Source organism: Stegodyphus dumicola, chromosome 9 (assembly GCF_044657685.1).
Source record: "Stegodyphus dumicola isolate Sdum_Otavi_A_Nest chromosome 9, ASM4465768v1".
Classification (NCBI taxonomy): Eukaryota; Metazoa; Arthropoda; class Arachnida; order Araneae; family Eresidae; genus Stegodyphus; species Stegodyphus dumicola.
In genome coordinates this window covers 95,972,325-95,987,666 of record NC_140776.1, presented here as the reverse complement: position 1 = coordinate 95,987,666, position 15,342 = coordinate 95,972,325, and the positions used below count along the sequence as shown (strand labels likewise).

General features: G+C 35.4%; 1 protein-coding gene across 1 annotated transcript in view; it reads right to left on the bottom strand.

Annotated features, from left to right (window-relative positions):
* Positions 1-15,342, bottom strand: part of LOC146995425 (phosphatidylinositol-3,5-bisphosphate 3-phosphatase MTMR14-like) — a 44,300-nt gene that overhangs the window by 14,245 nt on the left and 14,713 nt on the right. Inside the window, exons 6-10 of the mRNA XM_085823793.1 lie at positions 15,001-15,063; positions 12,947-13,057; positions 12,799-12,869; positions 6,654-6,718; positions 4,297-4,374 (exon numbers count right to left, since the gene is read on the bottom strand). Of these exons, the coding sequence (XP_085679919.1) occupies positions 4,297-4,374; positions 6,654-6,718; positions 12,799-12,869; positions 12,947-13,057; positions 15,001-15,063 (388 nt within the window). The remainder of the gene's footprint in view (positions 1-4,296; positions 4,375-6,653; positions 6,719-12,798; positions 12,870-12,946; positions 13,058-15,000; positions 15,064-15,342) is intronic.

Here is a 15,342-nt window from a genome sequence, read left to right as displayed (position 1 = left end):
TCAATTAAAAGCATAAGAAACTTAACCGGAAAATGACAACATAATTCGGTAATTTGTAAAGCAAAAAATTCACAATTTACCGACATCTAAAAAAAAAAACAGTTTACTGAACCAAGTAAGAGGGTGGGTATATATACGTGTTTAATATGGTCGACTGCAAAAAATGGGGGCGAGGAGCACAACTAGATGCTATAAGTCCCATATACAAAATTACAACGTTCTAAGGCTAATCGTTCGAGTTATGCGAGATATGTACGCACAGACGCCACAAAAAAATCACTTGAATCCATTTTACAATCTGTTTTCGAAACGTTCCTTTATTCTATTCGTATGTATAGATGTCGGGCAAAAAAGTCGTTCAAATGGATTGAAGAGCAGTCAAAATGGACATTTCCGTTGCACTATAAAACCCGAAATTTTTCACGATTCCATTTCCTTTACACCGGACAAAGTAAAACACCATGAAAACCTCATGCAGGCATTCCAATCTTAGTCGAATTATTAACGTTAAGTGTTCTCAACCATTGCCATTGATGGGAAGAATAAACGTGGAATTGAAAGACGAGATACGAGACTTGGATATCAACTCTTAATCATTTATAACTTGAAATCTTTAGCATTAGGTCATTCTTCCTGTCATAACGTGCATAATACAAGGAAGGTAGAAGATGAACATTAGTTTTGTTCGTTTTCCTTAAGCGGTTATTATTACCAACATACCAAATGCAACTATGTAAATGAGCAATTAAGTCTTCGGCATACTTCAATATTATACTTTGTACTATCGCTTCAAAATAGTATTTTGCTTGAATTGGGATATTTACAAGGACAGTAAAATGAGTTCTAGCGTTTTATTTTGTATAAAAATACATTTCTTTCAGACTATCCAAGATAGAGTTTTACAGATTTAGGTTTCATTTACACTCATGTCCATAAATTAAGGATAATGCAAAATGAGGCAAAGGAAGAGTTAGAAGCAAAACAAATTTGACTTATTTGTAAAGTTTATTAAACGAAAGGTAAAGAGCAGAAAAAGACGCTATATGATATTAAAAAAATCAGCGATTTTTCTCCCTGGAGCAAATTAACCCCCCCCCATTTACAAAAAACCAATATTACATGGTTGGTATGCTTGTTAATACATTGCACGTCTCCCAGACGATGCAATACAGTCCGTACAACGCATAGGCATGCTGAGTATCAAATTATCGATCTGATCTTGGGGGATATTACACCACTCAAAAAGCAATGCTCTCTGAAGTTCCGGTAGACATGTAGGAGGAGGTTGACGGGCTGCAACTCGTCGGCCAAGCATGTTCCACACGTACTCTACTGGATTCAAGTCCGGCCAGAATGCTGTCATTCCATACGGGTGATATCCTCCGATTCAAGGCATTCGCTTACGATGTTTGCACCGTGAGGACGGGCGTTGTCAAATTGTGCGCCCATGACGCCCCGAAACAAACGTACATGTTGTTCCAGAATGAAGTCCCGATAGATTTGGCTTGTCATGGTTCCAATTTGAACATGCAGGTCAGTTCTGGAACCCAGAATAATTCCACCCCAAACGTGCACTCCTGCACCACCGTAACGGTGTCGTTCAATGTTTTCTTGGTGGTAACGGGTACCTGGAGCTCTCCATATGAAAGTCCGGCGAGAATCAGACTGCAAGCTAAACCTGGACTCGTCGGAAAACATCACACAAGCCCACTGTTGCGGTGTCCACAATGCATGCTCTCTACTCCAGGCGACAATGAGTTGCAGTAAGTGGAACGCATCTGACAGGTCTACGAGCATATAGACTAATCTGCCCTAAGCGTCTGTACACGGTCTGCCTTGAAATTGTCGCACCAGTGGCTGAAGAGAGCTGACGAGACAGGTCTGAGGCTGTGCTCCGCCTGTTTCTTTTGGCAGTAACTGCCAAATACCGGTCCTCATTCGGCGTTGTAACTCTGGGGCGATCTGTGCTGTAACGTCTACTCACATTACCATCATCTTGGAATCGTTGCCAAAGCCTGGAGATGACACTCTGGGCAATTCCAAGTTCGTTTGATACTTCCAGTTGGGTACGCCCACATTCCAGACGGCCGATAATTCTACCACGTAAAATATCATCCAAATGCGTCCTTTGTGTCATAACTATTCGGTTATTGCAGTGAAATGCTTATAAAGCGCCTGCGAACAATTCTACTTCTTTGCCTGTATTCCTTATATATCACTCTCTTACACTCTCGTCATTGTGACGTACCATCGGTGTCATCTGGTTACTTCCTGAAATTTTCATTGATTCTTGAAGATGTGTGTAGTGATATTACAGGTGATATATTTATTTTAAAGTCAGATTTCCGCGTGACTTTGACTTATCCTTAATTTATAAACATGAGTGTAAAATACTAGGTAAAGCAGATTTATTCAGCCTCGGCGGAATTCGAACTACGGATCTTCCACAGCTCGATGTATGAATTACTTGCAAAACGGCATAAAGAGCGGAAAATGGTGGCGATTCGTTAGAGTTACATGGTTTGTGCTCTTAACTCTTCAAATCTCGTATTGTTAATCGTTTTACCCTGGACTTTAAATCAGAGTGAACGCTAGCCCAGTCCTCAGAAGCTGTAAACACTAAATGAAAGGGAAAAAGAATTTTCGAAATATTTGTCACTTTACTTTAAAAATTGACGTTGTCGTATTTCAAGATAACAATGAATTGTTACGAAATAAAAAATTCGCTTTTGTTGCATTTGATATATTTTATCTAAGGAGTAAATACAAAGTTTACGGGCAGAACGTCATTTGACAATGCTTCATACTTATGCTAAGCACGTGACTCAGCGTGTTTTCGGATTTAGTGTGAACCTTAACTTACTCCATTAAAAGGCTGAAATAGAATGGATAAAAAAGGTTACATGGAAAAACCCTATGTGGGCCATAAAATATGGCTAAAACTAGCTCTATTATAAGACTAGAAGATATCGCAAGCTTAAATTTAAAATTCATATCTCAAGTTACGCTGAACAACACAGTTTACGATTATCATTACCAGTTACATACAGTAAACAGAATTGCTTTTCATTCAGTAGCTGATGAGAAAACCTACCAATTACACATTTACATTCGTTTATGCAGCCTTAAAGTATTAGTCTCTTTACTCAGGTGCAACTTTAAAATGGATCGACATTATTCCAACAATATAAACTTCCGGATACCCGGTAGCTTGGTCCATAATGAAACGTGCTAAGCTGCTAGGTCCTCCAACATTGTTAAGGACATGCAAAAAGCTAAATATTAAGTTACAGAATTCTCTTATTTTCCAGCATTAATACTAATTATAAAAATCTGAAAAATCAACAGGGGGAATTATGCAAATAATTTTCGAAGGACGAGTGGATTGAATCAGCTTCGTTGATGAATGCATACGTTTTGGAATAATAATTCTTTAGTTTTTACTTAACATTTTATTTTTACTATAGCGACACTCGGGTGCTATTACCAAAGCGTATTCTCAGTCATTTGAATCTTGCTCATTCTTTCTCATATTAGTTGTCTACCACATTTTACCCCTAAAATCCTCCATATAGAAGATGAATGCGCAGCTAATTCGCGAAATAGACACTGAATTCATATTTAGTCCTCTACGAATGGTCGATTCTTATATTACGTTAGCATAAGCTCAATGGTTACAAAGAAAAGTTCCGACGTGACCTTCGAAAGAAGTTCATGAAGGTCCGTCATTGTTAGAAATGACTAAAGCAATCGACACGTGGACTGATTATTTTAATACCTAGCGAAGTCAGTTCTCTGAATGCGTTGAACAAGATGAAAATTTTTAGAATTCAGAACCTGGCGCTAAAATGCTAGACTTCGAAATATACGAGGAAATACGGTATGTAAAATTTGACTTATAAGAACTCAATATGGTATTTGTTTAAGCTGACTTCTGCAGTAAGTATATCTGCACTCTTTTAAATGCTAATCATTGTTTTATAAGCATTTATCGAGAAAGTCGAAGCCATGTGTCGTCTCATATCAGAGCATTAGCCAGGGCATAGAACAAATCATTGGATAAATCTGCATTACACCAGTAAGAGGAAACTGGGAAGAACAACTCAGTCCTTACACAGAATTCGATCAAGTATTCTAGAATTGAAGTGGCACCCTCTAACAACTATACTATCCAAGCCGAAATTTTCCCAAAATAGAGAAATAATTTTATATATTTTGATGATTAGGATAATCCTAGAATAAAAAGTTAAATGTGAATAAACAGCAAAACCGTTTATATGAAATTTAAGAATTTACCTCATAATCTTCAATATCCTTGTCAAAAAGGGTCTTATGATCAATATCAGGCAGACTCACTTTAAAGGTACCTAGCATCTGAAAGTGATTATTTTATTAAACAATGAACTAGGAAAAACTAGTTAAAACACACACCCGTTTATCAGATGCAATTTAAAACACTAATAACTGAAAAAGAGTTAGCAAACGAAAAAGACTGAATTTCATGTTATGCTAAATTAGAGTTGCTAAGAAACTAGCTACAAAATACCAAATAGGAAAGGCAGTGGTGAGAAGATATTGATACGATTTAAGTTTAGAACCGATTAAAACTACCTCACGTTTCTTTTAACGCATTTTAAATTCTTTGCATTCCTACTGATTTTTCTTGCATTTTGGAATGCTTAATAAGCGTGGCGAAATTGTTTCGTGCAAATAGGATTAGAATTACTTGACGAAATTTTGGTGCTTTATTATTTGTACCCTATTTCAGAGTACACACGGAATAACAACCAACTTGCCATACACGTATTCAAATATACCTGAATTAACCGTATTTGAGAGACAAAGGTAAAAAGTGCTTTTATAGTTCATGTCGCCAGTTAACTTGTTCTTGTTCAGGCTGTTAATCAAAAGTATCGAAATTTTCTGTTGGCATTATGAAGGAGGTAAAGAAATAGGTTTTATATTCAAACATTTCAAATATTACCTGCTACTGGAAATATTATGCATCACGAAAATTCATTCAGCATTTCGATTGAAGATATTCAGCGCGTGGATTAACTAGCTCCTCGCAAAGTTTACTTACGTACAAGTAAACCTTACAAGTTCTCACATGCAAGAATCTTGCAAATTAAATGGCTCAAAAATTGAATTACTTTCTATCCCATTCTAAGCTGAGATTGTTTGATACTTGAAGGAAATCGCAACATTTCAAAAAGAGGAAAATAGGAGTTTTTGCATCTCTAATTCGAACTTTTTGAAGTATAACATATTGACGGTTATTCGTGGAGTTGCCTTTTCAATAATAAATGATTAAGTATTACCTTCTTTCCTATACAATTAGTATCCTTTATCAGTTTGATAATATTAAAGAACAAGTAATTTAATTTTCTTGAATGCCAATGCAGTTTGACGAAATTTTTATAAACATTCTAATATAGTGCTCGTATGATATTGCAGCCATTAGACCGTACCACATTGTTGTAACCAAATTATGTTGGTTACTGTAGTCTCAAGTTGCATTTTTCTTACTGTCAGTATGTTTAATAAGCTCGTTTATGTGAACAAAAAATGAGCAAATTGAAAGCAACTCGAATCTTCGCGTTTTTTCCCTTCATATGCAGAGAAATGGTGTCAAAAACTGCCATCGATTAGCTTTGACTTATTTATAAGGAAAGATGGTATTAAAAAATACTAGTTTTAACAGCAACAGGTAAATGGATTGGTATATTGCTTCAATGGAATTATATTCAATTATAGTGACACTTCAAACCGTCTTTTTCCCTTTATATTTTGAAGGAGAAAATTTTTGGTGGAATTAGAGAAGTTGGATGTTTGTGTATAAAATATGAAAATTAATAATCGATTCTTGGATTATGTTATATCAATAGTACAGAAAAGCTACGTTATCATCCCGAAAATGCAAATAATTGCAGTGTCGCGAGATTGAAGCTGAAGAAAAATTTAATACATTTGGGCTACTAAGAATTTTTAGTAGAAGGTTAAAAATATGTTTACTGTTTTGTTCCGCCTTTTTCTTTATTACATACTCAATGACATTTAGCAACTTTCACTAGAATTAAATCATCTGATATCAGTATAATTTTCACTAAAGATGCTGTGTAATTTATCGGACCAAGTTTCATAAACTCTTGAGCGCATTCCGGAAATATTTCCATGATGAGTTATCCGCCAATACTTCCACTGAAGGTTAATAAACATTGAAGCGAGTCTAAAATTCTATTCTGAATTTTTTTGAACCCCGAAGGTTTCATCAAATCTGTTCATATTCAAAATATTGACTAAGATTCTACAATTCAGTTAGTCGAGTAATAATTTCTAATAGTAGGAAAGCTAAAAATAACGGTGTAATTGTTCAAAAGCATCTCCCAGTTTCGGGATTAGATAAACGGGCTTCTGAATATCCACTTACAAGTTGGTTCGAAAAGGACCCGGTTAGTTATTTAAACTTCTTAAATAATTTGTTAGTCACACTTTAGATAAGACGAATAAGTAGCGAGGATAATTAAGCTTCGCCATAAATCTGCAGAAAATCTCTGAACAGTCCATATTTATACAATTTTCGAGTCAAAGGCATCTTAAGAACACTTTGTATCAAACGTTATTTTGTACATTTAACATGAATTGCTACATACCGCCTTCCAATAGTAAACCATTTTTTCAGGCTTCCGAAAACGATATTCCTCGAAGAACTCCAAACCTGCAAGAGAAATGAAGCTATTCTTTGAAAGGATTCATAGCAAGGACTCGAAACGTTTACTTAAAATGACTGATGATGTCCATTACAGCAAACGCTGCTTAATATGTTTAAAATGTTTTTTAAAAATACAAATTTTTCCAAAGTTCTTTTTGTAAAAGCAGTCGCAAGGATAAAAGTTTAACGTGTCCAAACATCAAAGAAAAACTGTACATTTTTAAAAATAAACGTTTTTAGAAAAAAATCCCGTTTAAGAGATGTTAAGCTCCCTCTGTTAAATAAATTCGTATTTAATCGATTTATTAAAACACGAAATTTATTTTAAGTTCTTAAAATAGTTAAGTGCCTACGTTTCATGACGATGCTAAAATTGAATGTGTAGAATAAAATCCCGCTTTCCTATAGCCCATTATGCCTCAAAAATGACGCGATTTCGTCACAAAACATGAAAGAAAAACATTCTAATTCGAATTTCGAAAAAATCGCTTCGAGGTGCACTGACTCGTCTAGATGCACCTATGTACCAAATTTCGTAGTCGTGGGTCTATTAGCTTACGCGCAGCGCGAACGAAAGCACACACAGACTGTATTATATGTAGAGATGAAAGTATAAACTCAATTCAAAATAACAACCGTGAAATTTAGGTTTTTGATTCATAGTCTGTTTCAGATGCTATAAAAGCTATATAGAATTACAATACGCAACAATGTCGCAACAGAACGTTTTAAATTGTGCTCACAAAGTGGAAATGAAAAAAGCTTTTAGCTATGTGGAATGAGGAATACATTTCATCTTGTAATGCGGAAGTCACCAAAAAGTTCCTTCTATTTACCATAGACTGAATTCAGAGTCTTTCCTCTCGTTAAATTTTAAAGTGTCTCAGTTTTTATCTGGTCACGGTAAATTTGCAAGTTATCTGTTTCATTTTAATCTACGATCAAACAATTTATGTGAATGTTCAAAAAGAGTTCCTCAGGATGTGGAACATTTGATTTTCTCGTGCCCTACATTTGATGGTTCTAGATTATGCTTACAGAACGATTTGAAAATGTTCGGAGTGACTTGACCAGTGAACTTCTCTGCTTTTGTTCGCTTTATTTATGCATGTAATTTTTAATGTTTATTTATACATCTAACCTTTAATGTTCTAGTTAACTTACTTCTGTAAGCCCCGTGTTGTACATATGTGGTGCACGGGGAGTCTATGTTCTCAAAGGAAAAAAAGTGGAAACTTGCCATGAACACAAAATTCTCTCAAAACAGATTAAATTATAAGTATCTGTGGCAACTCAAACTTTCTGGTTACTAATTCTTAAAGCTACTATATTATTTAGTGGACTAAAAAATCGGAAGTAATTGCTTTTAAAATAAATTATTGCCATTCGTACAACAGTAAGATATCTGAAGATCTTAAGGGTTCCAAGGTGTAGAAGCCAACTTAAGCAACAACTAAGTCAAAATAATTATACAGATTGAAGAAAGATAATGCCAAGCGAGTCTCTGAATGCACATCAACAGCATATCATACACAAGCCGAAACTCCACACTGGATGGCATACATACATTATCGAAAATGCTTGAGAAAACGTTGAACTGTCAAGAACTCTGGTATATACAAAAGCAAAGAAAAACAAAATATACTGCGCCTTCTGCTCAGGTCATAATATCCAAGAATGATGCACAAGAAATCCAATCTGCATCGACTGTTCAGATTTTAATTATTGGGCAGGATATTATTTCCCAACCAGATTATGTCACTTTGTTTCAAATTACAGAAGTTAAATGGAACGCTGCAGAAGAGACGGTATTAAGGCACTAGTCCTATCCGCTGTATTCAAGTTAATTTATAACTTTCAGGAGTAGCAACTACACAATTGTGTATACAATTAAACAAATTGCAAATTTCATGTAATTCAGGAATCCTACTCTAAAGGAGGTCAAATTGCTAGTTTCCCGTTTCTTGGCAATAAATATATTGCATACCAAGTAATGAACATGCACCAACAACCGCGATCATCTGCTGCAATCCTTCCTGGTTAACTATTACTATCACTGGAAGACTGACGCCTCTTATTGTGAGTTAATTCTTCTGAATTCCTTCTCAGTTCCGTATACTTCTCACTTAAGGATGATATCATGACTAACGCTAGTAGATGGACTCCATACAAAATATCTTTCCATTCCACAAATCCTTGGTGCGGTCTAATGCACACAACGCCTTCTGGGTCTACAGCGATACAAATTCGAAAGGACAAGGAATAGGAGATTATATAGGAGCAAACGAGTTTCTTCTGCAAAATACAATAAATGCATCTCCAACATTTGATAATAGCTATAGTAAAGTTTGTCAGACTTAATCCACCAGTAACGGCATAATGAGATTTAGGACACATCGTTTCAGATAACGGGAACTGATCAGACCACAAATATATTCATTGCAACATCTGCAGATATTTCAAGAAAAATTCTGTCGATAAAAACTTTCTAAAAATAAACTAAACTACTTATCAGATAGATCACTGTCAGCACAGAAGAATTACAGATTAACAATTGTAACTACCCAAACAACCTGGAAACATACAGAAAACATTACAATCCAATTTTGCTCAAATACTTAAAAGAATATCTAAGTAAAAGGCATTAATAGCGGGGAGAAAGAAATATGGCAACAAAATGCAAAATGGCACAGCATTGCCGAGACCGCGTGTCACTACAGACGACAAAAGCAAATATCAATTTTTTATTTTTTTCTTCAAAACAGAAAGATATGAAAGGAATATCATAGCTACAAAAACAAGCAGTTGCAGAAATTCCTGCAGCGTTAATTCAAATCCTTATGGCATTTTTCATAATATAAATACACAAGTATAGCAGTTAACACAAATTTACCTACAACAGTCAGCCATCGAAAATATTCCAAGTCTGGCATACAATACAGTCAGCATCCTTCTTAATACTGTTTTTCGAGAAAATAATCCAGCTAATAACAGAGCAAAAGGCTGCTCAGCAGATATGACTCATGGCGAATGAAGCCGAGATTAAAGAAATTCAACATGTTTTCTGGAATCTTTCACGGGAAAAGACTCCGAGTCCTGAGAGTTTGAACTACCCAAACCCAAGATAAAAAATAGTGTTTTATATGCAAATGTAAAACACACCCTTCCGTCGTTTTAACAATATTTCAATCAACCACTCAAATGAAAGCTTTTCCGAAAATGTTTCAAAATAGGCAAAGTGGTAGTCTTTGTTAAACAGAACAGCGACTCTGAAGATCCTCTATATTTAAGACGAATCTACTTACTATGTGCACCGGGAAAAATGTACGAAAAGCTCCTTATCCTTAGGGTCCACCTTTAACCTTCAGTAATAATATTAGCTGAAGAGAATAGGGTTTCAGAACTGGCTTTTGCACAACATACGCCTTGACACATGAAAAACAAGTACAAGGATATAAAAAAGCAAATTTCCGTACAGCATTCATATCCAAAGATGTTAAAAGCGTCAATGACACCGTCTGGCTGCCGGCTGTAAGAGGGCCCTCAAGGCAGCTCAGTGTCATCCCAGTTCTGACCAACAGAACTTAATGGCGTAACATAATGATATAACCTCCAAAACTCAGGAAACAGGTTGTCCGCAAATTTCCTGTGAGATGCCTCTGCTATGGAATTTAACCATCCTCAAAGCAAACTGAACAGATAAATAACACCAAGACAGCAAAAATAACACCAAGACAAATCCACCAAGACGCCCTTGTATTAAACTGCTCGATAAAAATATTAAAATATCAAAACTAAAATATCTTTGTCTTACGTGGGATGCAGGAATTAACCTGGATTCCCCACATTCAAGCTGTTCAACTCAGAAAGGTCGCAATAGCTTTTAAAATAAGTCAGTTCGAAGGAGCCAAATGTGGCCAAAGTTCACATATTCAAAACGATAATGCCGCAGCAATTGATAAGTAGCAGCAGTACGGGAACATCCAACGGAAAGAAGGAAAATCGGAAACCTTTAATACTCCAACGTCTTCCACCGTGAACATGTAAAAGCATAACGAACAACTGTCACGAACGCAAAAATAGTTCAACTAAGACGACACTACTTTCAACAAAAACACGTACAGTCCAATAGAGTACGAACGAATCTTGTGTTGGAGTAAAAGGATAAGGCATGCACATTGTAACAATATGCAAAAAGCATCTATTATAGTCACAGAAGGCTCCAAAACTAACAATCGGCAACTATTGTACGGTTAGAAGAGAAATGGAAAGGACATCTCGAAGAACAGAATCGTGTTTCTCAAGCTAAAACATTAGCAATTACAGCCATCCAATAAAATAACATTAGGACATGGAATTATCTACACGGATAGCATATCTGCTTTACTCGCAAAATTCAATCACAAGCATGTTTCCCCTTAAAAGTAAATATCCAACATCTTTTAAGACATAATAAACTATATACAGCTTAAGTGGGTCTTACAGGTAACGAAATAGCGGACAAACTAAAGAAGCGAAAGCTAAATACCCCGGCACCTTCCTCTCACCTAATAATTCTACATAACAAGGCTGTGACAAATAGACATGACAAATAGAATGGGATTTAGGAGAAACTGGCAAATGGATATACAGTTTCTTTTCAAGTCAGCAGAGACATCTCTCACAATTATGGGCACGGCCCCTTTCAAACCTATTTTTATCACTTTTACATCTCGGATATAAGTACATATGTCTGCGGTTTAGAAGGCTCATCTGACCATTAGGCCTTTTACTGTATTAGGCCTTTTACTGTGTTACAAAGCTGCGACAAAATTACTTCAACCGACCTGCAGTACGGACTCCTACGAGATTTTTCATAATGAATTTCTTATCAATTAAACACATTTGCAATATAATTAACACCATTTCAGCTATGGAGCAACATATTTATCAAACAGAATGAAGATGCTAATGAAGTTCAGATGTGACAATTGCAATAGAACAAGCGCTAAAGAACTAACCAAAGAAATTTAAGTCGAATTCTAAAAACATAAAAACTACATTAAAGTATTGAATAAAGTAATTAAAATCTTACCTCAAGTTATAATTATGACGTGCATTTTAAAACTTAATTTTAAATTTTTAGATACAATTTAGTTTCTAAATGGTAGAAGTGAAAGTTAGGTTCGCATTGAAAACTTTAAATAGATTTGTATTTTAGTTCAAGCAATTATTTTTTAAATCCAAATTAAAATTTTTGGAAGTTATCGTACGTTTAATATTTAGATATAGTTTGTTGTAGTTATGTTTTAAGCACATTGTACATATATTGTGTACTATATACATAGTATTGTCATACGTATAATATCGGACATTAAACTATTGTATAAGAGCAGAACCTCTGCCACCTCTATACTTATGTATGAATCTTTAATATACTCCCGATAGGCAATATTTAGAAATATTATTAGAGGTGTAATCTCCAGATAAGTTGAAGATGTGGCTAAATACCTACTTATCCCTGTTAGCCATCCGGTATCAATCTTCCGTCACCTGTTCATCACCCAGACAAGATAGTGGTTTTTTAGTGTCCGTTTCGAATGAGACTGATTCGATTTCAGAAGGCGTGGATGTTTTAAGTTTAATGTCTGTACAGCAAACAGGGCACGCAAAATAGACTGCCAGCCAAAATTCTCTCGAGAGGTTAATGGTAGGTGATGAATGAGGAAACCCTTGGACGGCATCCCGAGGTGCTGTCCCTCGGAATTTCAACAGAGACGGAAGCCTAGCACTTAATATGCCTACTTGAAAGCACAGGAACCGGCATTGCTTCAATCAATTGCTCAGCAGTCACATAACGGGCTACTAGTGATAGTTTTCTGCAGCCTTATTGTTGGCGAGACGAAAAACTTATAATCATAACGCAGTACATTATACAGCCCTGTATTTCACAATTCAACATTATATTGAACTAGTTTATTAAAATTAATATTCGTCACTGATAGATAAAACTTTGAATTATTTCAGAAGGTTAAATTCATTAAACCAAGTTATATTTACATAAGTAGCAATACCCAAGTATTTAAATACAAGCGTTATCAGCTCACTTGGATAGGGTATTTGCACAGCTTTGAATTGCTCGTACATTTGCTTGAACACTTCTTCAGAGGAACGTGCACTGCAAAAAAGAAGGAACAATTAGAATACTGTCAGACGATTCGTCAGCAATACTTAAAATGTTCTCGAGTAACTTACGTATCAGAATAATCAGTCATTCTGCGTGATCTCAGATCACATAAGTAGTGCACTCCCAGATATTTCAAGAGGTCCACATCACGCTGTACTTCTTCCTGAAATCCCAAGCTCCTAAAAAAGCATCAATTTAAACTGGATGAAGCGTTTCCAAAATGGTGGATCGAGCGAAGTCTTTAAGGTTAGGATTTGATTACAACAAAGCACACAAGGTACACAATCTGCCCAACATGGAAAATGTCTTCCAGCTCCAATTCAGTTGCTCTAAAAACACCTCTAAATTGAACTAATTTTCAAGGATTCAATTTTATAAATCACAAGTTTTCGTGCATGCCATCAAATATGCTTTCTGGATTTTTCTTTCGTTGGTTTTCAGATTTCGTTGCGCAATAGAATATTCCTTAAAGGAAAGAATGTCTCGTGGATGAATTTCTAAGAAAACCTCGCTCATATTCAAGTTGCACTTCTGGAAAATACTGAAAACTAACCCTAAAGCCAGTTCGTGGGTTCTAAATGGTAGTATTTGGTAGTACCCCTCTACCCCAACTTCACCAGGAAGCAAAGCTTCCTGGTATTCTTCAACCCAGTATTTGCACAGCTTCCTGGTGAAGTTGCCGATTCCAAAAAGAACAGCTTCATTCAGGCAAAGAAAAAAACTATTTTAGGGTTAGTTTCTTCCCATAAAAGTATAAAATGCAAATAAGGAACGCTTAATTGGGATTGAGCACATAATTCAACAGGGCTTAAAAATTCGCTACAGCTTCACTTCTATATTGGCCTGGCTGGAAGGGGGAAAAGGTTGGCCGATCAACAATTTTAAAACCTGAAAATAGAGTGTCCCCTAATTATCTAGCGATGTAGATTAAGCTAGTGATGCGAATCTAATGAGCAGAGTGCTCAAAACCTTAATGGGAAAACTTTAAATGAGACTTGGATAGGCGTTGTCTCTCCTCAGTAAGAAAACTAATTGCGTATTTTCCCCCTAAAATATGCAAATATTGAGTAATGAGAATTTTTAAAAATTACCCGTAGAAATATGTGCAAGTTATTATCAAAACATTAACATTTCTACAACATGAATATTGTCGCAAGGTAAACGTGGTTTCTTCTAGCATGTTAAACAAATGGAAATGCTTAGCTGGAATAGCTTAGCTTAGGAACAGAAAAATCATGAATAAACTATATGCTGATAATTAGGTTTAAAACAAAACTGTAAAGAACGACAGTTTTAATAGCAAGATAGCTGAAAATATGAAATTCCGCGTACTTAATTAACTTAAAGTGTTACCTTTAGTTTCGGTCTCAGCTAGCAAGCACAATACGTATTTTAAAACCTATTAGGGGGAATAGATTTTATGCAATATTATCAGTAAACTGAAAGAAAAATTAGTTGAAGGTTAAAACTATCTAGTTAAATACTAAAACTTATCTTTCATGATTTCTATTTGAAGTTTGCGTTGCACATCTCTCGATTATCCTGGAGTGATCGTTTTAAAAATTTAATTCATAGCTACAGAATATGATCGCGAAGATGGTTTTCCGGTACCAAATGAATAAGCTAGGCTAACTTAGATGTGAAATAGAGCGCATATAAAGGGAAAATATACGCTACAGACAATGAAAGCTTTTTTCCATTTGAAAGTTAAACTTTTGACTTAATATGAAAGTAATTTTGAACTGCTTTTAACAGAAAGAATAAGAACGTTTATTAGCTTGTTTTCATTTTTGAAAAAAGATGCATTATATCTGGCCTCGTTTGTTAACCGAGTTACATCAGGAAATTGATTCATGTGGCTTCAAAAGCAGACAAAAGTAGCAATTCATTACTGCAAAGCACACGAGAAGTAATTGCCTAAATGGAGCTATGCATTTTAGCACAAATCGCCTTTATCTAGGCTACAACGAGAAAACGATAAGCAACAGGCAGTTTTCCTGCTCAGCTTCCGAGACGTGGTTATTATAAAAGACGGTTATCATTGTAGTAACGATTGACTATTCACGGTTTCAGCGTCATGAGCAAAATATCTAGAAATGCATCTGATAAACTATTTACTTACAGGAAAATAAAGAGAGCTGTGTCAATATTCATCTGGTATTCGAAGTCCGTCTTCTGAAAAGCTCTGAAAAAGAAAGAAGACTATTGAGATCCACCTTTTAATTTCAGTATCCTATTAAGCATTCATAATATATATGGACTTCAGTGAGAAAGTATTTTTTCAATTCCTCGGTAAATCTTGCTAAAAACTCAAAGTATGTTTAAAACTTTCTGAAACTTATTCACGTGTCTTAAAACAATATATGGTGAAACATTTCGATAACCTGGTCATAAAGCACCTCATGTAGAGGTGCACATGACCAAGCTGTCAAAAGTCTCATTAAAAAAGTCGATACCTTGGTAC